This window comes from Spermophilus citellus (genome assembly GCF_964194105.1).
Source record: "Spermophilus citellus genome assembly, chromosome: 2".
Classification (NCBI taxonomy): Eukaryota; Metazoa; Chordata; class Mammalia; order Rodentia; family Sciuridae; genus Spermophilus; species Spermophilus citellus.
In genome coordinates this window covers 236,771,794-236,795,714 of record NC_138183.1, presented here as the reverse complement: position 1 = coordinate 236,795,714, position 23,921 = coordinate 236,771,794, and the positions used below count along the sequence as shown (strand labels likewise).

The 23,921-nt window shown below is 49.9% G+C and overlaps 2 protein-coding genes across 11 annotated transcripts in view; one reads left to right on the top strand and one right to left on the bottom strand.

Moving 5' to 3' along the window:
• Positions 1 to 13,683, top strand: part of PHF21A (PHD finger protein 21A) — a 198,057-nt gene extending 184,374 nt beyond the window's left edge. For 7 of the 10 annotated variants that reach the window (XM_081279943.1, XM_081279938.1, XM_081279942.1 and 4 more), the window contains 7 exons: positions 88 to 167; positions 619 to 679; positions 3,198 to 3,361; positions 9,434 to 9,589; positions 10,556 to 10,631; positions 10,967 to 11,070; positions 12,113 to 13,683. In XM_081279943.1, the coding sequence (XP_081136069.1) occupies positions 88 to 167; positions 619 to 679; positions 3,198 to 3,361; positions 9,434 to 9,589; positions 10,556 to 10,631; positions 10,967 to 11,070; positions 12,113 to 12,370 (899 nt within the window). In that variant the 3' untranslated portion in view covers positions 12,371 to 13,683. Of the gene's footprint in view, positions 1 to 87; positions 168 to 618; positions 680 to 3,103; positions 3,127 to 3,197; positions 3,362 to 9,433; positions 9,590 to 10,555; positions 10,632 to 10,966; positions 11,071 to 12,112 lie in introns of all 10 variants that reach the window. The other 3 variants (XM_081279937.1, XM_081279945.1, XM_081279944.1) reach the window with 1 other exon arrangement.
• A 3,593-nt stretch (positions 13,684 to 17,276) lies between these two features.
• On the bottom strand, positions 17,277 to 23,498 carry LARGE2 (LARGE xylosyl- and glucuronyltransferase 2). Its single transcript, XM_081281178.1, has 13 exons — positions 22,325 to 23,498; positions 21,966 to 22,048; positions 21,574 to 21,697; positions 21,177 to 21,348; positions 20,942 to 21,046; positions 19,784 to 19,896; positions 19,591 to 19,716; positions 19,341 to 19,496; positions 19,088 to 19,248; positions 18,418 to 18,696; positions 17,975 to 18,124; positions 17,687 to 17,882; positions 17,277 to 17,514 (listed from the first exon to the last, which is right to left on the bottom strand). The coding sequence occupies exons 1-13, from the start codon at positions 22,604 to 22,606 to the stop codon at positions 17,305 to 17,307; spliced, it is 2,157 nt and encodes a 718-aa protein (XP_081137304.1). The 5' UTR covers positions 22,607 to 23,498; the 3' UTR covers positions 17,277 to 17,304.
• Positions 23,499 to 23,921: the final 423 nt, after the last annotated feature.

Sequence of the window (23,921 nt, the reverse complement as noted above, 5' to 3'; positions counted from 1 at the left end):
CAGGAAAAACCAATAGATAAACAACCAAGTTCAGTTTTTTAGATTTCCCATACCTGTCTTCTAATCCAAGCCTTTTCTTTTCCCAAGAAATCCAAAGCAAGAGGCAAGAGCGAAAAAGAAGAACAACAGCAAATCCAGTATACAGTGGAGCAGTCTTTGAACCAGAGGTACTCCTGCCCTGCTTTGGTCTTTTCCTTAAAGTTCCAGTTTTATTTGGGACTTGTTTAGCACCTCCCATCTGAAAACCTGCTTAAGAGCAAGCAGCACCTTGTACTTGGCCAGCTCAGTGAAATGATGGTTTTACTCTGGCTCATCACATTATTTCATTTTTATTATTCACTGCTTACCCCTTAGGGATTCCCCCCAACCTAATTTTGAGCAAATACAAACCTGCCTGAAAATTTTTAATTTGTCCTTTCTTTACCACAACTATCATCTGAAACAGAAGCCGAACTCTGGCATATTTTCTGAGGACCAAGTTCTCATAATAAAACCCATTATACTGAGATTTTGGGGATGATTGGTGCTAACTAGTTAGCATGTGACAGGCATGTATGCATGTCTTCAGTAATAACCAGGCTGCTCAGCCAGTCACCTTTCCTTCTTCAATTCCCAAAGCGTAAGAAGAGTGCCGTCACATACCTAAACAGCACAATGCATCCTGGGACCCGGAAGAGAGGTGAGTGCATTTTTCAGTCTCCACTTTGCTGTTGCTTTTGCTTTCTGTGTTGTGTTTCTTTTCCCTCCCTTCTCCCTCCTAGAACCTGACCCCTCTGTCCCTTGAAAATAGTTTGTTGTGGTTCTCTGAGAACAGGAGGAACAGAGAATGAGATTTCTTTTCAGAGTTGTATGTGCGGAATCAAAAGCTGACTTTTCTGGGTCTGGCAAAGCTGACTCAGGTGAATGGCTTAATGCAGCATTTCTGCCCCAAGCCTACAGGCTGCCCAGGAATAGCAGTGAATAGAACACCATGTGAAAGGGAGCGTTGAGCATCATTAAGAAGAGCAGAGCCCTACTGTTGCCAAGGTGTTCTTCATAGTGAGTGTCTCAGTCACCCTGCTTCCAGTAAGGCTAGAACATGAACTACAGACTTTCCAGGAAGGAGAGAACATAGAATCTTTAAAAAGAGATATCTCCACTTAAAGAAGAAAAAGCCACTATCAAAACAGACTCCCTAAAGCATAACTCCTAAGGAGCTCTGTTCCCACCCTTCAGACCCCCATTGAGCGTTCTACCTTAGTCATAGGGCAGAAAAATAGCAGCAGCAATAGCTCTCACTGTGCAGGTCTAAATAGGTCTTAATAGCTCACGTCTGAGCTCATAAACAAGATACTGAAATTGTTCTTTGATGTCAGTAATACATCCCAAGGTCCCTTTCTCCACATGGTAATGTACCCCTGAATTATAGTTCCAGGCTAGAAAGGTTGCAGAGAGAGTGGCCTAGCATACTAATTTTTGCATGTGCACACACTGACACACAGCTCTAGGAAGCTGAGGAGGTCATCTCAACCCTTTTTCTGCCTTAAGAAGGACTACAGCTATATTGTTACTTTCTCCTCCTCCAGAAGAGAGATACTGACCCTTAGTGACCCATTCCAATATTTTATCAGTCCTGTCCTTCAAGTTACTAAAAATATTTAGGTGGGAAATCCTAAGTCGCTGCACTTTAGATTGATTCCTGGCCACAGTAACCAATGCTAGTAAGTTATTTTTTGTTGTTTTGTGTTCAACTATTTTTTTAGTGGCTTCTGACAGTTCTCAGAAAGAACTCCCCTCCCCTGCCAGAGGTCACAGTTAATTGGTCTGCTGGTGGGCAGTATCTGCTTAGAGTATAGGAATTAAATGAGCCAGAAAGACCTTGGCACCTCTTGCCAAGGTCAAAGGATAAAAGCCTTTATTCACAATACCTAGGATGTGCCTTCCATGGGTAAACAAAGAGCATACGTCTTCACTTCCTCTCCTTACAGCACTAAGTACCTTGAAAAGACAGACTGGCTGATCTGTGTCTGGACTGTGGACATTGCCAGTTTAGCACAGGGAATATTGGTGTAATGTCTGACAGAATCGTGACTCTTTGCACAATGCTAGTATAATCTGTAACTGGAGGTAAAGTCATGATTCCACATGCACTGTTCACCAGTGCTAATAAGCAGTTCTGGGCCTCTCTGGCTGGTTTTGGTTTTTGGGGTTTTTCCCTCTTTGGTGTGCTGGTCTTATGATCACTCACAGCTTAGAAGCTATGGTCCTGGCTCTTAGAAGACCAAGGGCCCTGACTTTGATATGTGGTAAGATGAGAGTGGCTTCAGTAGACTTCCCGCACCCCTAGTGCTCCTTCATAGATGCCTTGTAGTATAAGGTTCAATTCAAAGTGCTCTGTCTCAAGTCAGTTCTTTAAGAGTGCTGGTGATGGACTTTTATGGGACTTTAGAACAGCCCCATTTCTTAGACGTGTAGATCACCAGAATGTTTGTGACATAACCAAGGAGATAGTCTCAATCTGTTGGGGAGAGATCCATAAATGCCTAAATTTACCGTTAAGCCCAAAGCCTCTTGTTACTTGTAGGTTCCAGATGCTCCCAGAACCTGTCTTTGAATAGTTCTAACAGCAAGGGGTGAAAATACAACTATTTTCGAATTTTGTCTCCTTGCTTTGTCTTTCCTTCTCCACCTTCACCTTCAGTAAAACAACCAAAATGTAGGCAGGAGAGAAATAGAAAAGTAAAAATGCTAAATAAGTCTGTTTGTGGGAACTTTAGAACCATTACTATCATTGTAAGAATGATAATTGCAGAGAAACCTTAAAGAACAATATGCAAAAAGCATGCAAAATAAAACCCCATTCCTTGCCTTGGCTCCCATTGGACATCTTGGTTTCTGCACTAGAGATCTCAAACTGTGAGTCTAGGAATGTCACCATATTCTGCCCAGGATGAGGTCTTCTTCCATAAGCCAACACCTCCTGTTACTCTCCCAGGCCCTCTTTTCCTTCCCTTTGGGGTTCTTGTAGTTGTTTCTAATGACGTTTAAGTCTTTGCTTCTCTTCCTTCCTTTGGGACTGTTGTATTAACCTTCTGTCGCTACCTCACTTCCTTTTCCATGCTAGCCAATGAGGAACACTGGCCAAAGGTATGTAAGATCGTTTTCCCCTTCTCTTTCCCTCCCCGTTTCCCCTTTTGTTCCCTTCTCTTGGTATATAGGTCGTCCTCCAAAATACAATGCAGTGCTGGGGTTTGGAGCCCTTACCCCAACATCCCCCCCATCCAGTCATCCCGACTCCCCTGAAAGTGAAAAGACAGAGACCACATTCACTTTCCCTGCACCTGTGCAGCCTGTGTCCCTGCCCAGCCCCACCTCCACAGACGTAAGTAACTTGGGGAATCGCACTCTCTTTTTGAGAGCTCACATGGGAAAACCATTGTCCTGTGTTGTCTCCTTGCCACTTGCAGCTTCTTGACTACCCCTGGAATAGCAGAACACCCTGCAGGATACCCTGCATGTCATATCAGGCACCTTGCTTCTGGGGTCCCAGGCTTTCCATGTCCTTGAGATTCAGGTTAACGTAGCATGCAGGGGCTCAGGGTTTTCAGAGTCTGGATTTGATCTGCTCAGAAAAGGGCAGGGTGGAAGAATCAGTTTATCTAGTTAAGAACTAGACAGGTTTCTATCAGTGTGTTCAGGGTAGGGAACATGAATAAAACATGTCCCTCTAGCAGCCCTTGTTTCCTGATTTGAGCACAATTCCACAAGTGGAGAGTTATTCAGAAACAGATTCCTGAAAAAGTGTTGGACACTTAGTGGCTCTTTACCAGGAACTTCGGGAGCATGAACTAGCATTCTGACATTTTAAATGAGCATTTATAAAGCAGTGAATTCACTCAGCAGATACTTAACTGTCCAGCAAACACTGTTCTTGAGGCTGGAGACACAGCAAGGAGCAAACCCATCTACCTCCTCAAGGAAAGAAGTAGATGGCAAGAAGACAAATACATGATCTGTCAGGTAGAAATAGGTGTGCCAGGAAAAATGGAACAGATGGAGGCATTGGCGTAAAGGCAGGAAGTTACTGTCTTACAAAGAGTAGTGAGAAAAGCCTCTCTGACAGGATGTGAAGAAGGGATCCATGGGAGAATTGGGGAAGGCCATTCCATGCCCAGCAAGCCACAATGCAAAATCCCTGAGGAGGTCTGTGAGTGGCATATTGAAAGACTACCATGAAGGACATTAGGAGCAGAGCAAGAGAGCCAGAGCAGCGGGCAGTGAGACCCGTTATCTAAGTAAGATGGGAGCCCATTGGAGGGGCTTAAGTAGAGGCACGATGTAATTTTTCAATTACTATATATATTTTTTTAATATTTTTGGTTGTTGATGGACCTTTATTATTATTATTATTTTATTTATATGTGGTGCTGAGAATCAAACCCAGTGTCTCACACATGGTAGGGAAGTGCTCTACCACTCAGCCCCAGCCCCAGACCATATATGTGTTCTGATTTTGAAAAATCTTATATCTACAGAAAATCTGCAATAATGGTACAAGGAGCAAAATATATACCATTCACATAGATTCACCACCGATTGTTAACATTTTGCCACATTTGTTTCTCTCTCTCTCTCTCTCTCTCTCTCATACTGTTTTTGCTGAGCTGGTCTAGAAGTGACAGACTGTCTTACCTCAAAAGATATATTTCAGTGAATATCTCCTAAGAACAAAGGTGGTCTGTTACTTGGCCATGATGTATTTATCAAATTAAAGGAATTTGACATCGATGAAAACTTTATTCAGATTTCTCTAAATGTCCCAATAATTGCCTTCATACCTTTTTTTTTTTTTTTTTGCTCCAGGGTCCAATCCAACATTATTCCTTTCATTTATAAAAAGGGTATTATCTCCTCAGTCTCCTTTATTCTGACAGGTTTTTAGTCTTCCTTTGTCTTTCATTAACATCAGAATTTTTTGAAAGATACGCCAGTTGCTATGTAGAGTGCTTCTCCATTTGGATAATCTAATCCCTTTATAGATTAAAGGTATACATTTTTTCAGGAAGACTAAGTGATGATGGGTCCTTCTCAGTGCATCACAATGAAGGCACATAATGTCAACCTGTCCTGTTATTGGTGATGTTAACTTTCCTGAGATAGTTTTATTAAATTTTTTACTTGTAAATGTCCCTTTTCCTTCTGGTGGAAATAGCCTTGAGTCTGTATAAATAATAAACATCCAGGTAACCAACAAACTGTTCCCAATGACTTTAGCATCCTTTGATGGTTCTTGCCTACATTTACTGTTTTTTAAGGTATTTGTAAAATTAGCTTTGATTGTTAGAAGGAGTGTTATGTCTTAAGATAAGGAGAAGGGACTCTGGGGAGAATGAGTTGGAATAGGAAGACCAGTTAGGTGGCCCTTGCAGTCCTCTAGGAGAGAGATGATGGTGGTGGCTTGGCTTGGTAGCATGGTGTATGTAGAGATGGAGAAAGGTGACCAAGTCTGCAGAGGTGCTGAAGAGCCAGCAGGACTGAATGTGGGGTGTGAGCAAAACAGAATAGTCAAGATGCATCCAACTAGAAGGCTGGAGCTACCATTTACTGAAGATGATGAGAGGAACAGGTTTAAGGAGAAAAGCCAAGAATTTAATTTTGTATGTGTACAGTACTTTTGTAAATTACAGACTGTTGTTGACCATGTTCAACATGTTCTTTGGACATGAAGGTTTCAGAACTTACTAATGGCACACCCCTCTCCAAGAGAGTAGTATGTGAAACATTCTGAGTTAAAATTCCAGGATTGACAAACTAAGTGTTGTCCTTGGAGAACTGGGGACTTAGGGAGTTCTGTCTTCTGACACATTCCCTTCCCTGCATGCAGCTGATGACTACATACATCATGTCTCCAAAGGCTGAGCATTTCATGCAGCACTATCGGCATTAGTAATTGATACAGATTTTCTAACCGTCCTATTAATGAGTACCAAGAGTCCCTTTCAGAAACCACATTTTCTGGCACCAAAGTTTATCCCAGCTCTTCCTCAAAGTACTGCCAAAGGGACCACCAGTCGTTGGCTTCTTGGTGTAGCCTTCCCTCTGGGTTGGTGCACAAATGCTAGATTGGGTTGTTTGGTTGAGAGCATTCATGGTTTTCTTTGAGAGACTAGACCCAAAGGATACACTTAGGTCAAATCACAAACTGAAAACCTTCTGCCAGGTTTCATCTTAAAATGCAAACATTGTTCTTTTCAGAAATCTAAAAGTAAAATAAAGCTTTTCTAAAACCACTAAATATGTTCACTACTTCCTAAGTTAAACCCAGTGGAATAGATTAAAAAAAAAAAAAAGATAATTGACTTCTGCTTTTATAGTATCCCCACAGCAGCAGTGATCAAAATCAACACACAGGGTTCTGTGTGTTTGCTGCTGGGTAGCGTGAGCCTCAACAACATTAATTAAACAATAACGGTTGAGAGGCAAGCATTTCCTGGGGATCAATAACCATCTAGAAGGACTTGGTAATACAAGACCCAGCCAGACACTAATCCTCAGGATGTACCTTGTTGCTGCTATCATCATTTTATGAGAAGGAAGATATGTTGACATAATTATAAAATTTTTTAGCACTCAATGAAGTTGATAGAGACAGCATGTTTCCTGAAAACATGTCCTCAGTTCCCAGCAAAGAATCGTGAGTCAGTTGTCTTTCAGCCTGCTTTTTGGTTATGGTAAATTGGATCAGTCACCAAAGCTGAGCCTTTTGACCTCAGGACAGTGCCTTCCTGGGACTTCACTCTCTTCAGGCGAAGAACTTACTCTGTGTTGTTTTAGTGCCTTGGCATTTACATTAATTTATACTGGATAGCAGTTCTCAAAGTGTTGTCTAGGGTCCCTCTTTCAGGGGCTTATGAAACCAAAAACTTATTTTCTTTATGCTACTGAAACAACACTTGCCATTTCTTCTCTTATTTTCTCAATCCTGCACAGTGAAGTTTTACAGATACTGTACAATGTGTGATGTAACAGCTAATAGAGTACATACTTGTGTATTCTTGAGCTTTTGAATGTTTCAATATATTGTTTTTCTAACTTTCTGTGATTCTGAAATTATTTCAAAGTTAAACATTTTAAAGCTTCTAGTACAAAAATATCAGTAAACATAATTCACATAACCTAAAGCTCTCTGGGGTTCTCAGTGATTTTAGAGTATAAAGGAATCCTGACACCAAAAATATAAAGAACTACTGCTTTAGGATATGTAAATAAGATAGGAAATTATCTTTCTTTAGAAGTTTGAAAGAAACTTTTATTTTCTTTACTCTCTGCCTTCTACTTTGTGGTATTCTCCTTACTCAGGAGCAAAGAAGAGTGGGCAGAACTCCATTTCCCTAACAAGTCCCCCTGAGTAGGATGTCCAGTTTATCTCATTTCACCACTGATAATTTTATCTATGGTTCATGTAAAACAGTCTTTCTAAAAACTTTTGAGTGACTCTCTCCAGAGCCTCACACATGCTAGGCAAGCACACTAACACTGAGATACATCCCTAACCCTTTTTAAATTTATTTTAAGACAGGGTCCCAGTAAATTTCCTGGAGTGACCCCAAACTTGGAATTCTCCTGTCTCAGCCTCCCTAGTCGCTGGGATTACAAGAGTGCACCACCTCATTCTGCATACATTTGTTAGGGATTTCATAAAGATGCAGACTTACAACTGGGGCCAAAGGTCAAGAAAAACGAACTTTCCAGAGGAGAAAAACACCCCTCGGCCTGATATTAGAAATGAAGGAAGAAAATCATGGTTAACCCATGGGTGCAGCCTCTGTGGGGGCCCAGAGTTAAATGGGAAAAGTGTTTACATGTCAATGCAAGAGAGAGCCAGGGCTGTCTTCAAATGGGTACAACAACTGACAATGTTCAGCATGGTGATGGCCAAGCTCAGCTTGGAGACCCACAGTGACCTACCCAGGGTCACACTTAAACTCAGGCTGCACGCCTCATATAATATTTTTGCACAGGTACTGAGTATCTTTCTTACTGCCCAGAGGTAACCTTTTTCTTATTAAGAAAGAATAAAATCTGACTACACTATGGTATATATTATAACGTTTTCCTGGGCTACCAGATACCCTAGTGAATTACAGAGAAAGTGTCCTAAATGGTAGGTCTGTGAAGATGCATTCCTTCGATGGTGTGGTGATGGACAGGTTAGATCATAAAAGGAGGGACTAGGCATTGTTCTCTGTATCATTGCTTCCTGTACAAAAGTTCTGTATTTATGCCTTAGCAGAATAGCCAAGAAATCTTAAAGCGATACTAACTTGTTGAGTAACCTCTGCCTTGGCCCTTCAGTTGCCTTGGCCATTCCCTGGCATTCCAATTATCAGTAGCATTAATCCTGTCCAGAGAACAGGCTGAGCATTGGCTTGCTGAAGAACACCTCTTTAAGAACTCTCTTTTTCTCTCTCCCCGTGTTCTCCTCTTCAAATTTTAAATAGATCTGCTGCTTTTCTGATGGTGCCTTCTGTTCATCGGGCTCCAGCAGACTCTCCTGAGTACTAAAACTGTCACAATGAAGGGCCAGAGAGGACTAGGGCTGCTTGTCTTTTTCCATCTGGTGAAGTATTTTATAGGGAGGAATAAAGACTCCCACAATAGAATGGTCCATTGAATAGCGAATGCAAAATACTGGCTTTTAAGGGAGCAGGTTCAAGCTGGGCACTGTGGTGCACACCTGTAATTGCAGCTACTCAGGAGGCTAAGGGAGGAGGATTGCAAGTTCAAGGCCAGCCTCAGCAACTTGGCAAAATTCTGTCTCAGGATAAAAAATGAAAAGGTTTGGGTATATAGCTCAGTGGTAAAGCACTCCAGTACCAAAGAGAGGGAGAGAGGCGGAGAGAGGTGTCAGTCATTGCTTTCGCTTCTTAAATTCTTCATATTAGGAAGCTGATGAGTTTAATTTACTCATGACTCAGTCTTTTCCCATTTGGACCTTTACTATATTCTCCTCCTGAATAATCTAGGAGTTCAGTAAAAATTGCTTGTCTCTTTCTCAATCCTTCTTGCCAAAATGGTAGGTAATTGAGATTGTTTGTATCATATTGTGAGACACTTTGGTGATTGGATTTCAGTGCCTATAAAATTTCCTGGACTCAATGCTGAGCTGTCACTTACAATTTTGGCCTAGCCAACTACAGAACTTCCTGTAAACTCTAATTTCTAAAGTTAAGAATACTGTCCCCACCTAGGGAACCTCAGCCACGTGGAGCGGTTGCAGAATTATACCATTGGCAGTTCCGACTTTTCTTAAACACTAAAGTGTTGGAGGGGCAGGCACTGTGCTGTGTCAACACCTTGTCCTAAGACATTGATATGCATCCAGAGAGTACATGTTAACATGAAAAATTTACCTTTTTTGTCCTTTTTCTTACCTTTCCTCTCAATTTCATAGGGTGATATCCATGAGGATTTTTGCAGTGTTTGCAGAAAAAGTGGCCAGTTGCTGATGTGCGACACATGTTCCCGTGTGTATCACCTGGACTGCTTAGACCCACCTCTGAAAACAATTCCCAAGGGCATGTGGATCTGTCCAAGATGTCAGGACCAGGTACCAGTTCAGGGCCAAGGGGAGAGGACGGTGCCGTCGGGAATGCCTTTCCCCTCTGATCCTAGGAACAGGGTTCTCTTCTTTCTGCTGGTTACTCCTCCCCATTTCATGGCACAGCGCTCAGGAGACACCTCATTTCCTCAGAGGTTCTCCATCTTAAACTCTGTTGTCGTCAGCCTTAGAGAACTCACTGTAAAGTGCTGTCTTGTTATTGCAGACTTCACAGGCATACATACTAGTAACTGACCTAGTCTCTTCTTTCCCTTGTTTTCTTCCTGGTCTCATTTTCTCAGGCATCTTTATGTCTTTATTAAAAGCCATCTTGAGTCTTTCGGTAGTAAGGAAGTTATAAATAATAAACAAGCCCAGTAGCTCACCATGCATCAGGATTCTGCTCAGTTCTTCTGAAAACCCTGATTTGGGAGGTTCTAGCTTTACTCTTGGCTCTTGTCCCACTGTTTGCAGCATAGAGGAGCCACCCTCTCTGCCTTTGTGACCCTCTGATAATCTTCTACACAGGGTCTAGATTATACTTCAGTACTTGGAACCAATATTTAATGTCCTTAGTCAAGATGTCTTTGAGGGATGTATAAGGCAAAAATTGAAACAGGCAGCCCACGTCAGATCCAGAACAAACCCCCTTGGCGGCTGCCATGCTCATGAACAGCTTTTATGCTGGTGTCCCAGCTGTTGAGAGTGGGGTGGGATCATTTTTGGCTCATGTGAAAAGAATGCTCAGCCAAGTGCCAGCTCCTCCTAAAGCCTAGGTGCATGTATGTTGGCTCTTGCCACCTTCAAGCCTCATTCTGCAAAGCTAACTTCGGAACTTCATAGTCCAGAAACTCTAGACAAGGGTTTTGCAACAGTGCTTCTGTAAACCCTTCCTGGATTTCTATTGTGTGCGTTTACCTGGAGGATGTGTATTTCTGTCTCCTTCTCAAGATAGAACTCTTAAATTCTTTTCAGATGCTGAAGAAGGAAGAAGCAATTCCATGGCCCGGAACTTTAGCAATTGTTCATTCCTATATTGCCTACAAAGCAGGTAAAGGTCACTCGTACTCCTTGTTTGGTAAGGTCCACCTTCTTTAAAGAAGGTGGAAGGCAATACTTTTTGTTTGTTTTCTCAAGTAAAATTAAATATGAAAACCTTTTATTAAATGAAGTGGAAAGTGCAAAGTATGATGCCACAGACAACCTTCTTAGCCCTCCTGGACGTAGACCAAGGAAAAGTCCAGGTGGGCAGGTAATGTGCTCTAGCTGTGAGACTGGGGGGCACTTTGGGGAAAATATCTTCTTCAGCAAGCTCTGAGCCCAGTGGCCTTGTCAAAGAGTTCATTATTATAAAGTGTTCATTGTTTCTATTTATTTTTTTCTCAGCTAAAGAAGAAGAGAAACAGAAATTACTTAAATGGAGTTCAGATTTAAAACAAGAACGAGAACAATTAGAGCAGAAGGTGAAACAACTCAGCAATTCTATAAGTGTAAGTCCCCCCTCCTGCCGGCAGTGACTCAGATGCACAAGTGTGGACCCTTCCGTGTACCTGATAGGATACTTGGACCCAAGGGCTGGTCCAGGTCCTTCCGTTTATTAACGTGATTAACTCTGCAGGTGTGAAGTGAAGCTGGTCTTCCTTCCAGTTAGAGCTCAGCCCTGGGCCTGGGCGGCCAGCTGGCATGTGGCGCCCAGCCTGGCCCTGGAGCGTCCTCTTGAATTTTAACCTGCGAGGATTTCCCAGTCTCCATGCTGAAGGAATAAGTAGCAGTTATGACAGTAGCGCCACCACCCTGCATGCTTCTGACAGTGAGGGGGAGGAGGGTAGAGCCTCACCTGACCCTCCGTGTGACTCCTGCTGGTCACCTCAACTGGCCCTTCACTCACTCCCTCTTCCACACCATTCATACCACAGTACCTACCTGTGGCGTCAGGTCCAATACCTCTTTCCCTGCCTACAGCAGAAGCCAGCATTGGGGAAGGCCAAGGACTAAAGGGAGAAAGACTATAAGTCCCTAAGTACGCAAGGAGGAGTCCTAATGGTCATAGTCCTTGGGCTTCGGGTGCGCCTAAACATCACCAGTCTGTCTCTAAACTCTTACTGACCAGGCGATGCTCCATAGGCCCTCTACGTGAACCACACAACACTGTCTTGTTTTCTACCCTAGAGAGCTCAGCCCGGTCCTGAAGGCCACCCTCAGCATGACAAAGCACACCAGCACCTGCCCAGGCCAGCTTTACAGCAGCTGTGGGAAATTTTTTTATGACTTTGATTTCATAGTGTCCTGGTGGGAGTGAAGTCTAGTTAAGGCTCCTATCGAGTGGATGCTGGCAGTCAGCCCACTCGCCTGTCCACCTCTCGCCTGCCTCTCCGTAGGCAGCCGCTGCCCACACCAGGTAGAACAGAACAAGTTCTAGGGGCTACACAACAGTCCCAGGGCTTCTTTTATTGGGCAGGCTTCTCCCTTCTGGGGCTTCTAGACCCCTTAGAAAAGCAGGATGCTCAGTGCCCCCGTTCTCATTTGCTGCAGAAATGCATGGAAATGAAGAACGCCATCCTCGCCCGGCAGAAGGAGATGCACAGCTCCCTGGAGAAGGTAAAACAGCTGATCCGCCTCATCCACGGCATCGACCTCTCCAGACCTGTGGACTCTGAGGCCGCTGTGGGGGCCATCTCCAATGGCCCGGACTGCACCCCCCCTGCCAGCGCCACCACCTCCACACCGGCCCCTTCCCCCTCCTCCCAGAGCTGCACAGCGAACTGTAGCCAGGGGGAAGAGACTAAATAACAGAGCCCTCATGGAGAAGCCACGGGATCCCGGCGGCAAGGAGAAAAACAACACTGAAGACTCTAGAAAAGCAAAGCCGGATTTCTTCTGGAAAGTACAGGATTCTTTTGGTTCTTTGGTTCCAGAGAGAGGGAAGATGCTTGTGCCAGGTGGCACCCGAGTTTGCCAATTGATCCTTCTTATTCTGTGTGTACACGCGAAGATTGGACCACGTTACATGAAATAGTGCCAGCTGGAGGTTCTTTGCCAGCACCATGCCAAGTGAAATAATATATTTACTCTCTCTATTATACACCAGTGTGTGCCTGCAGCAGCCTCCACAGCCACGATGGGTTTGTTTTTGTTTTGTTGGGTGGGGAGCAGGGATGGGCGGAGGGAGGAGAGCAGGTTTCAGATCCTTATTTGCCGAGCCGTTTGTCTAGGTAGAGAAGACAAGTCCAAAGAGTGTGTGGGCTTTCCGGTTTCTAAACTTTCACTACTATCAAACCAAAAAAATGGAAATCGAGATTTAACCAACCCAGTGCCCAGAAAAGGGAAGGGGGAGGGGCCGGGAGGGAGCAAGGGGTGGGAAAGTATATCAGATTAGCAGTATTTAACATTGTCTGGGGGGCTAGTGAAGGAGAGACGGACGCCAAGCAGCCACTGGCTCCCCTCCCAGCCCGCTCCTGCGCTCCCCCCCCCACTCACTCCTCCCTGCCTGGTGCATCCACATCCCACTGGCGACCCCCTCAGTCCCTCTGGAGACCAAGGCAAGCCCAGCCAGGGGCATGCTGACCTTGCCCGAGGCAGGGAAGAAGGGTGTGTGTGTGGTCCAGCGAAGAAAAAAAGGTGAATCAGTGATTTTACTTGAAAACAAGCTCCATCCCTTTTCTATATTTATGAGAAGAGCAGATCCTGAGTGAAGCAGCACGCGACCCAGGTGTGTGAGAATCGAATGGAGACATTTCTTTCCTCTTTTTTTTTTATTTTTTTTTATTTTGTTCTTTTTTCCTTTAAACAAAGTTTTATTTTGTTGTTTATTTTACTTTTTTTGTAACAAAAACTAAAATAAGAAATAGAAAAGCTGTTTTTCAGGCTGACAGTCCAATTAAGGGTAGTCGAGACCTTGCATGGTAGAATAGGAACCATAGTGTCGGTGAGGTCCTGTGAGTCTGTGTGAGTCCTTGTGTCATCGTTCGGGCACTGTTTTTTTATGCAAGGGCAAAAATCTTTGTATCTGGGGAAAACAACAACTTTTTTTAAAATTAAAAAGGAAAATAAAAGATATTGAGGTCTTCCTAGTGTTACTTAAATTAAGATCAAGGTAAGAAACATTGTAAAAAAAAATTACAAAAGTGCTATTTGTTTCCTAAAAACAGTGATTTCTATTAAAAAGGTGTCAGAACTGGAGAAACGCCGTGTAGTTATAATTTTTTAGCACAGAACCTGCTGATCATTATGACATTTTGCTGTGTTTGTGTCTCTAGACTGGTGGCCAGTCTCCATGAAGGGCTGGGTGGGGCTTTCCCCACCCGCTTCCCCTTCTCAGAAAAGACTGTCCTCTCTTCCTGGTGCAGGGTCTTGTCTCCTGTTTCTGAAGCCCAGATGGAGTATGCATGGTGTAGGCCCTTCCCATGGTCTCCTCGGATTTCGCTAGAGCACAGGCTGGTGCCTAATAAGACCTCTTCCTTTGGTGCTGCTCTCAGTCTTTCAGCCACCAGCATTACGAGTGCCTGGGGGGCACCTCTGAGGGGAAAGGCCATTGAGGCTCCTTGGTACCCCTGTACCCTGGCCTCAGGAAGGGTACAGGGGTGCAGGCTGGCTGCATCGGCCCTTGGTGCTTAGAGAGAACAAAGGAGGAGGGAGATGTCTTGTGGGAGCATGTGTCTCTGAGACAGAGCCCGATGGCCTTCAAGTCTGTCTTGCTTTTGAAGAGAGGTCTGAAGCTCCAGCCACTTCCTCTGCCTGCTGGCTCCAGGCACCAGACAGTTTGCTCCACTCCCCCCACCCACAAGCCTCCTGGGTGACCCTGGGCTAGAATCGCTGTGCTCACTTTGCTTGGCCTGTTGTGTCCTCTCTTTCTTGGAAAACCAGCTCTCTGAAAGACTGAGATCATCTCTCTCATCATGCCGGTGAGAAATTGTGTATGCATGCTTTTTCTGAAGACCTTTGTCTCTGGTGTGTCCCAAGCTTAAGGGACAGAGGCAGAGGCTCTGCCCTGACCCTACAACAGTCTCTTCTGAGCCCACCCCAGACCTTGTGATGCTGGAGGTCTAGGAGTGGCAGAAAAGGCCCTTTTCACTTCTCCCTTGCCTAGCTGGGAGAGACAGAGTTAGATCCTGAAAGCCAAGGGCAGCAGAGAAGAGATGCTTCTTAGAGTGAATTTGAGTCTCATCCATACCAGCCACTTCATTCATCTTTCCAGGGTGTCAGGAGAGGAAACTGTCCAACTGCAAGGTCTCAGGGTCAGGCCTTGGCTGGCAGGTTGGTTGAGGGAAACAGAGAAGAGCCCCCTTTTCATGCAGAAATCAAGGTGCTATGTCTAGTCAGGGAGCTTTGAAGCTGCCTGGACTAGTTGGAGGAATCCTTGGCGGAGGATCAGAGACTAGCGGTAGGCTATCCGCCCTGCCTCGGCTCTCCCACTCGACTTGTCTAGGCCCATTTCCTTTTGTGGAAAGCACTTGGGAAGTCATCATTACTTTGTTTTGAGGAGAGCTGCCTGAGGAATCACAGGCCAAGGGGCCAGGCCAAGAACTGACCAGTGTTTTGCCTGCTGCTGTGATCAGTGTCGCCTGCCTTCTGACCTTATCTTAAAGCTGGGAGGTGGCTTTTTCCTGGAGTTCAGTGGGTCAGCTGTGTAGTACAGAACGCAACCCACCACAGCCTCCATTCTGGTCTCAAACTCCCAAATGCTGCTGAACTGAAAAGGGTCTGGTCACTCGGTCTTCAGAGTCATGCCAAGGAAAGATCTCCTCTCTGTCCCCCAGACAGAGGTGCCCGTGACCACCTGGGACATACCAGCCCCATCTGAGCTGTTCTGCCTCCTCCTCCTTCCTCTGCTTCTCCTGGCCCAGCATTTAGCTGCTCTGACATCCACATAGTGCCCAGCTAGCTTTACAGTCACATCAGAGGGATCTGGCCTGGGGTTTCCTGTCCCTGACCAGCTGCAGTCCTGGAGGCAGTGAGGTCATGCTGCTGCTTCCCCACCTTTTGCATTCTTGGGGCCTGCAGGTCCTTTTGCTTTCTGAAGCCTGCTGGGTCTTGTCTGGCCTGGGTGAGCTCATCCAGCTCCAAGTTCTTCCTTCCTTATCAGGCCCTTTGGGGCAAGCTGCTGGTGGTGCCTGACCAGAGGACTCAGCTAGGGACGGGCCCTGGGAGGGCCGTGCCTGTGTGAGGGTTGTCTCTGGAGCCTGGGATGTGCCCAGGGCACCTGCAGAGGTCACCATCTGGGTCCCCACTTCCCTGCAGGCCTGCCCCTGTCTCTGCTGCTGCTTGGTCCAGGCAGGAGGTAGTATGAACTGGTGCACTTGGCACACAGCGCCTCCCCAGAGTGCCATCTTGCCAGACGCCTCAGTCTCCACACGGTCAGCTAGCTGCCTCTGCGCCACCCCTGATGCTTCCTCTCTCCAGCCCTTTGGGCTCTCATCACTAAGGCCGCTGCTCACACACTCTTAAGTGGTCTCTTACCTTCTCTCCCTCCTTGGGTGTGGTCCTTATCTAAAGGGCTGAATTCAGGAGACTTTCACCCAGGGGCAGAAGACTCCTGGGGTGGCAGGATGGATAGGGCCAGGGCACATTTTCCAGGTCCTAGGTTCTCCACTCCCATGGCTTCTGTGGAGGGAGGCAGCGTGGCTGTGTCAGTGACTGGACCGCACCCCACCCCTCAGCCATCACCCTTGGCAGGAAACAGGAGCCCCATTCCCCGGGGTTACCCCCTGTGCCCCTGTCAGCTCCTCTCCAGGAAGGGAGTGGTGGCCCCTGGGAAGACTCCACAGGCCCCCCCACCAGGGGAAGGGGAGGAAGCTGGGGTTACCCCACCAGAGAGCCAGGCTGGAAGGGCAGGGCTCACAAACTCCACTTGGCACCCCCTCTCCCAAGGCTCTTCCTCCCTGAGGACCCCCACCCTGCACAGCTTTTGGGCCCTATGCCTCTCTCCAGCCTCCCCGCCTCTCGGCCCAGTGTGAGCTGCAGTCAGGCAGGGCGGGACAGACAGGCCAGAGGTCAGCAAGCCCACGCAGAGGAGAGCCAGCCAGACCCCAATCCTGTCTCTTGTCCATGCCCTTTGTGATTTCAGTCTTGGTAGAACCTGTATTTGGAGTTTTGTGCTTCAAAGTTTTTGTTTTTGTTTGTTTGATTTTTGTTTTGAGGGGGTGGGGGGAAACAGAGCAGTTGATCAATTTGTATTTATTTATTTTAACATTTTACTAAATAAAGCCAAATAAAGTCTCTCAGCCTCATGGTATTGGGTTTGGGCTGGGGAAGGGTGGCTTGTAAAGGAAGGGCAGGGCTCACAAACTCAAGACCCACTCAAATTCCAGCCTCTGCCCTCGGGGAACTCACTGCACTGCTGCCCGCCCCAGGCCTCTCTCTGGCCGTGCTGTGACAGTACCCAGGGAGCGCGCCCTTGTCCACGGATGCCCTCAGACCCTGGAGAGCCCTTGATCCCCCAAATAAAAAGGAACATGAAAAGAACCTTTTCAAACTTTACTTATGAAAAAGCGATGTACAATTCAGGGCAGGGGAGCCAGCCCCAAACCAGCTGGGGCAAAGGCAGGCAGGGGAGGGACCCAGGGTCCGCAGCGTTCCACCCGAACCACGCCCACAGAGTCCTTAAATAATTTAAATAGCAGAGACGGTGGGAGGGCAGCTGGGGGCGGAGTGGCAGCGTCCCTGGTGTCTTCAGAGAGTGTGTGAGCGCTAAGGCCAGCGAGCCCAGCGGGCCCAGCCCGGGCGGCTCAGGCAGGGCTTCGCGGCTGCTGCAAGGCAGTGAGGTATTTGAGGGCAGCAGCCCCATAGCGGCGCGACAAGTCCTGATGGAACTCCTCCTTGAGGGCCTGGAGGCAGTCGCGATAGGTGGAGCTGGAGCGGAAGCGGGAGATGTCGAGGCTCGGTGCGTGGGGCAGGTGGATGGTGAAGGCCTCGGGCAGCACCAGGAGCTCAAATTCCTGCAGCAGGTGAGGGCGAGGGGCAGGCTGGGCGGGAGCCTGGAGCTCTGGGGAAAGGCTTACAAGGCAGCCCCTAAGAACTGAGGCAGGGACCAAAGGGCAGCCGCCAGGCAGAGGCGCTAGAGTGGACCTGTTCAGATGGAAACTGGAGGCAGCAAGGCGCCCTCCTCACCTGCGCATCCAGCTCCACGATGTGAGCCACCTTGTTCCAGCCAAAGCCCACAAAGCGAGGGTCATAGCGCGGACAGTCACGTGGCACCACCACATAGGGCTCATAGTCAGCTGCCCATTGCACCCGGTATGGCGCCTGAGCCTCCCGCCAGCGGGCATAGTCCGTGGGCGCGTGCCCCTGGGGCCACTCGTGGTACCTGTGCAGTGGGATCAGGCAGGGGCCAGGCTGAGGCTAGGAGCTCGTTGGTGCAGGGTGGGCACAGCTGAGCAGAACAACAGCCGGTCCTACCTGAAGGTGTAGAGCGAGCCGGAGTCCAGCAAGGCCAGCAACTCAGCCTTGGAACTGGGGAAGGTGAAGCGGTAGCGCAGGGTCTCAAATGCGGGCACCACCAGAGCTGCCTTCCGCCGGCTGCCCAGCTCCAGCTGCTCAATGGAGGCCCTAGGAGGAGCACCCATGAAGGCAGGGAAGGGCCTCTCCCTGGAGGAGCGGGCTCAGAGAACTTAAAGCTCAGCCACAGGACCTGCCTTTCAAAGGACAGCTAACCTTGGAGCCCCCAGTAGACACAGCCTCCCTGACTCTAATGGCAGCCCAGAGACACACCCTAACACAAACCCCATTGTGCAGAGCACACTGAGACCAGAAAGGAACAGGACACGGCCTGGAGTCCTACGGAGATCTCAACCCTGGCAATATCCATCCTAAATGCAGTTCCTCATAACCTCTGGGCTCACCTGAGGTAGTCGTAAAGAGAGTAGGCAGGCAAGAAGTCAATGTCACTGAGGAAGACATAAGGTGTGATGGCCTGGGCTAAGGCCACATTGCGGAGCTGGTTCACAGGGTAGAGGGGACCCTCACGGTACACCACATGGTAAGCCACGTCCTGTCGGGCAGAGAGCACGGGCGAGGCCTCGACGAAATGCAGGAACTGCTGGGCCTCTGCATCTGTCAGGTACAAGGCCAGGCTCATGGGGCCCGGCCAGTGCCTGCACAGTGCTTCCAGCATCTGCAGCCTGGGGTGAGGCGGGAGGTCAGCCTCTTGCACAGAGGCCCAGGGGGGCCTGGAAAACCTCCCCAAAGTGAGCAGCTGTGGACACCTCCTCCCCCACTTCCAATTTGAGCCAGTCCTATTTCATCTTCACAACTACCCCGCAGGCCGCACTTCTTCATTTAACAAATGAGAAAACGTAGCTAAGGAACTGAGATATTCAGACCTGCCCCTGATCCCACCCTGCCAAGCGGCAGTTCAAGGCACCTGAAGCTCAAGCTCTTTCCACCAGAACCAGAGTCTCCAACTGCTGGATCCCCTGGTCCAGGGACAGGCAGCTCACTGCCACCCACCCGCTCTGAAACCCCCAGGCCCAGCCAGGAAGCACTCCCTGGGGCTGCCTTCAGCACCCTCACCGGTCCATGGAGAGCTGGGCCACCAGGGTGATGTCGTGTGGCCGGGGAGGTGGTGGTTTATGGGGCAGGAAGGTGATGTGCACACGGTGCACGGTCAGCTGCTGCTGCCGGAACTCAAAGCAGGCGTCCTCCTCGTCCAGCTGTGCCAGGGCCCGCTGCAACTGAGCGGGCAGAGAAAAGGGCCAAGGCTGGGATCCACCAGAACAGAAAGGGACGCGCCTCCCCAAGGTCAGGGAGGGTGGCTCCCTCTAACCTGCTCAGCCTCAGGAAGGGTCTGGCTGGGGCACCCAAAGAGCTCTCTCCGCAGCAGGTTCCCATCGTACCCCAAGAAGGTCAGGTAGAAGTTGCGGAAGGATCCCGCGTGCTTGTTCTTCACCCTCACCTTCTTTGGAGAGTTCCAGTGGATCACCTAAGACCCAGGAGGGTATGAGCAGGGGGATGAGGGCAGGATACAGGAGTCCCATCCTTGTCCCCCACCTCCATTAGCCCCCTGCACCACTCGCCTTGAGGTCAGCCGCCTCAGAGTAGCAGTGCTCTGCCCGAGTGTGGTCAGACAGCTGCACGTTCCAGACGCAGGGCAGGGGCTTCACCAGCTCCGGGTGCTCCTTGATGACAGCATTGAAGATGTCCTGGGCAGAGACAGCCATCACACCTCAGCCCCCTGCCCGCCCCACCCACCCAAAGGTTCTCCCAGACCTGGTCAGCCAGGGAGGTAGCAGCCAGGGTGAGGAGCTCCCGCTGAGCTGTCAGCGTCCACATCTGCTCCCAGCCCACTTGCCGAAGCCGGTCTAGCCACAGCAGGATCACACCTGCCAATGGGGAGAGGCTGTCATGCCCACCAGGGACAAGTTCCTGGGGGGTGGGGGTTGTGAAGGTACCAACTGAATGCTGATTTTTTTTTTTTTAATTTATGGATATAATCCTGTGCTGCATAACATTATAGTCAATGACAGATGGCATATTCAAGGGGTCCCTCTCCCCTAAGATTATTTGGGGGTGGCTGGGTGTGGTGGTGCACACCTGTAATCCCAGAGGCCTAGGAGGCTGAGGCAGGAGGATCACAAGTTCAAGGCCAGCCTCAGCAACTTAGTAAGACCCTAAGCAACTTAGCAAGACCCTGTCTCTAAATAAAATATAAAAAGGGCTGGGGATGTGGCTCAGTGGTTGAGTGCACCTGGGTTCAATCCCTGGTACCAAAAAGAAAAAAAAAAAGATTTGAAACTGAAAAGTTAGTGTTACCTGGCATTTTTTACTGTACTTTTTCTATGTTAATACACAAGCACTCACCACTGTGTCACAGCTGCCTACAGCATTCAGCACAGTCACACACTGCACAGGTGTGCTTCCTAGGAACACAGAACCACATCCCCCAGCCTGGGTGTGTAGGCCATTCCATCTAGATTTGTGCAAGTACACTCTGGGATGTTTGTGCAACAACGAAATTGCCTAGCAACCCAACCCATTTCTCAGAATGTATCCCCATTGTTAATGCAGGACTGTGTTTTTTGATAGTTCAGATGTAATGGTGAACCGTCAATCACTAGTCCTCTGGGGACAGAGCGGAGGTACTGAATACCACACAACTTGCCGAGCACCCCGCAGCCACCATCTAACACTTAGTGATGCCAGAGCTATTCACACTTTTTCCATTTTATGAATGAGTAAAAAGAGGGACCAGGAGAGCTGGCCGCAGTCACCCAGCATGGGGAGCCGAGGTCAAACTGTTTTCAGCTCTTCATCCAGTGTGTTTTCCATAGCACTATTCTTCCTGGGGGCTTCCTAGCTTTCTGTGCCCTGCCCAGCCCCTGGGGCCCAGCAGCCCACCCCTCCTGCCTCCCCGACCACTATCCCCACCTGTGTTAAATCCCCGGCCCAAGGCAGGCCAGGGCCTGTGGTTCTTCCAGAGGTTGCCCAGGTACCAGTCACTCTGGTTCTCCACGAGCCCGATCACCTGCTTGTCTGGGAGGGGAGGGCATGAGGGAACTGCCCAAGACTGCCCGAGGACCTGGGCTCTGGGCTACACCACAGGGTGGCCTGGGCAAGCCAGGGAAGGGGCTGGCAAGGAAGGGCTAGGGCCCAGGCCTCTCACCAGAAAAGTGAGCAAAGAGTGCCCAGAGTTCTGCAATGTCGGAGGCGAAGGTGACATCCGTGTCCAGGACAATGACTCGGGCCAGGCCAGGGGGCAGGATACCGGGCAGCACTAGCTTCATTAGCCCATAGAGGCCGGAGTAGTGCTTGTTGGGGATCCAGGAGATCTGTGGCTGTAGGTGGGAAGGGCAGGGCATGAGCTGGCAGAGAAGGAGGCCATGGGTGCCCGAACATAGTCAGTGACACAGTGGGCAGAAGAGGACCTCAAAAGAGAGAGGGATGTAAACTTCAGTAGGTGTGATGGGACAGGGGACAGGGACTCTCCTCCCCGTATCACCAAGCGGTGGGAGTAAGGAGCAGTGTGGACTCCGGTGGGCAGGAGGGGGCGGGATTCCTGCCTTGAGCTGGTCAGCATGGTAGAAGCTGACCCCAAGAGCAGGCACCATCCATGTGCGGAAGATGGTCTCCAGGATGTTTCTGGCCACAGCATCAGTCACCAGGTGGAGGTGCAGCGGATTTTTCCTTCAGGATCAACAGAGAGAAGTCCTGAGAAGCCCCAGGAGAAACAAAATGGGGCGACCCTCACCTCCAGGAGCTCAGAGATGGTAGCTCCGCCTGGAGCAAAGGGCTTTCCATGGCCTGCTCAGGACAGTCAGCAGCCATCCCTGCGGGAGGAGGGGATGCCATCCCCCTGCCACAGATAAGGAAGCTGAAGCCCAAAGACCAGTGACTTGCCAAGATTTTCTCCCTTTCCCACTCCTGACCCTCTTCCAAGGACACCTGGCTGTACCTGTAGAAGAGCAGGGACTTCACCAGGGTGATGACCTCTCGGCTAGAGTTATGTCCAGCACACACGATGGCCACGTGCAAGAGCTGGGGAGGGGACACTCAGGTCATACATAAGTAGTCCCCCAGCTTCCACTGATGGGCATAGCCCAACCTGGCATCAGAGCTGGGAACAGTGTGCGGCCAAACAGCCCCTGTATTTCACAAGTGGGAAAACTGAGGCCAGGAGCAGAGGACATGTGCACTGGAGGCTCCCTCAGCTGGCTGGTCAGTGCCAGGTGTCATTTCCTCCACAGGTTTCCAGCTGGTCCTTCGGGGCGCGGGGCCTCTTGGGTCACAACCCCAAAGGCCAAGGGCACCTACCTCGCACTTGGGCGGCAGCTGCGGCCACGGGTCGCAGGCCGAGCGGTTATGGTCCCAATGGCCCGCCAGCGGGTCTCCATCGAGAGCGGAAGCTCCCCGCAGCCTCCCGTCTGAGGGGACACGTGGCGTGAGCGGGCATCGGGGGCACCCCAGGTCCCCAGCTCTCCCGTCTGGTTCGAGGCGCTCACACTCCGGGTCCCCGCCCAAGAGAAAGAACCCGATCAGGAGGAGCAGCAGCAGCGCGGCGGCCCCCAGCGCCCGGGGGCGCCCTCGGGGCAGCATGGCCTGGTGCGGAGCGCTCAGGGCGGGGAGCGACCCCGGGCTGCCGGCTCCATTGCGGGCTCTGCGGACCGAGGAGAGGAGGGTCAGGACTGCGCTGCGGGGCCCGACGGGCGCCCGGCTGTCCTTCCCGCGCGGAGTCGCCGCCCTCACCTGCTCCAGCGGCTCGGGAGCCCGGCCCAGCTCTTCCAGCTGCCGGCCGGGTGCGGGGAAGAGGGGAGAGGCGCGGGCCAGCCCCGCCCCCAACCTGGGTTCAGGTTTCACCTCCGCTTGGCTGAGCTCGAAGGGGCGGGGAGACCCCCAGGGCCTGGCCCCGCCCTGTCCCGCCACCCGATGGCCCCCCAGCCCGCTGGAACTGGGAACCCCCTTTCTGGGCAGAGTTTTCTACCAGCGGCGGGGAGTGCTGGAGCGAGTGGGGTCAGCCACCCAGGAAGGCCCAGTTCTCGCTACCTGCTCTGAGCCCATCCCCCTCGTCCCTGCTCTGGGGCCCCATCTCTTCCCCTTAACCTCCCTGAGGGGAGGGGCCGGTGACCCCGGGCTCGGGATCAAAGGGCCAGCGGGAGCCCGGCTGGAGTAAAAGGGAAGGGACTGGAATGTTGGGCTGCGGAGTAGGCGACACCTGCTCTGGGGACAGGAGGCGGGGCTTGCCGAGACTTGTCCCGAAGCCGCCGAGTACCTGGATCCTCCGCCTTCTTCCCCGCACCCTCAGTCCAGGTAGCTGGCAGGCCCAATGGCGACCTGGAGCGACCCGGACTAAGCGCCCTTTTGAAGGCCATCTCCTGCCCAGGAGCTGGCGAGGGGCCTCGGTGCCTTCTGCCAGGGCCGAATACCCCTCACCCTTGCTAGATAGTTGTGATTTGTGGCCGACACCGTGGCCTGGATCTCTTCTTCCTCCCTCCCCTTCTTTCTGCTTCTTCTCTCTGAAGCAGGACCCAGCCTCGCCTCTGACCTGGAGGGGCTCTAGGCCCTCTGGACTATGAACAAGAAGGCACAGTTGGCTGCGTGCATACTGGGTGCCAGGCCCTGTGCTAAGGGTTTGACACGCCTCATCTCAGTTAATCAATCCGAGGACTCAGCCTAACTCTCCGTGGAGGAGAGTTCAAGTGTTAGATAAGAACACCTCTGGTCCCTTCCCGATTGTCCGGCTGTTCCTCTCCTGCCCCTCCCCCAGATTCCGTGCTGCACCAGGAGTTTCTCCTCCTTCCTTAAGAGTCTCCTGCCCCAGGACTTGCCTTTGACCTGTTCCTTCTGCCTGGAATGCAGATACTCATTCCACATTCCTTTATTTTCTTTCTGCCACTCTGGGAAAGTTGAAGTT

What these genes read in the sequence shown, in the direction of transcription:
- LARGE2 (XM_081281178.1), bottom strand. Translation starts at nt 22,606, where the DNA reads ATGCTGCCCCGAGGGCGCCCCCGGGCGCTGGGGGCCGCCGCGCTGCTG. An exon ending in ACTCTTTGCTCACTTTTCTG is followed by an intron (nt 21,047 to 21,176) that starts GTGAGAGGCCTG and finishes CTCCCCTCCCAG; the next exon opens with ACAAGCAGGTGATCGGGCTC. An exon ending in CTACCTCCCTGGCTGACCAG is followed by an intron (nt 19,717 to 19,783) that starts GTCTGGGAGAAC and finishes GTCTCTGCCCAG; the next exon opens with GACATCTTCAATGCTGTCAT.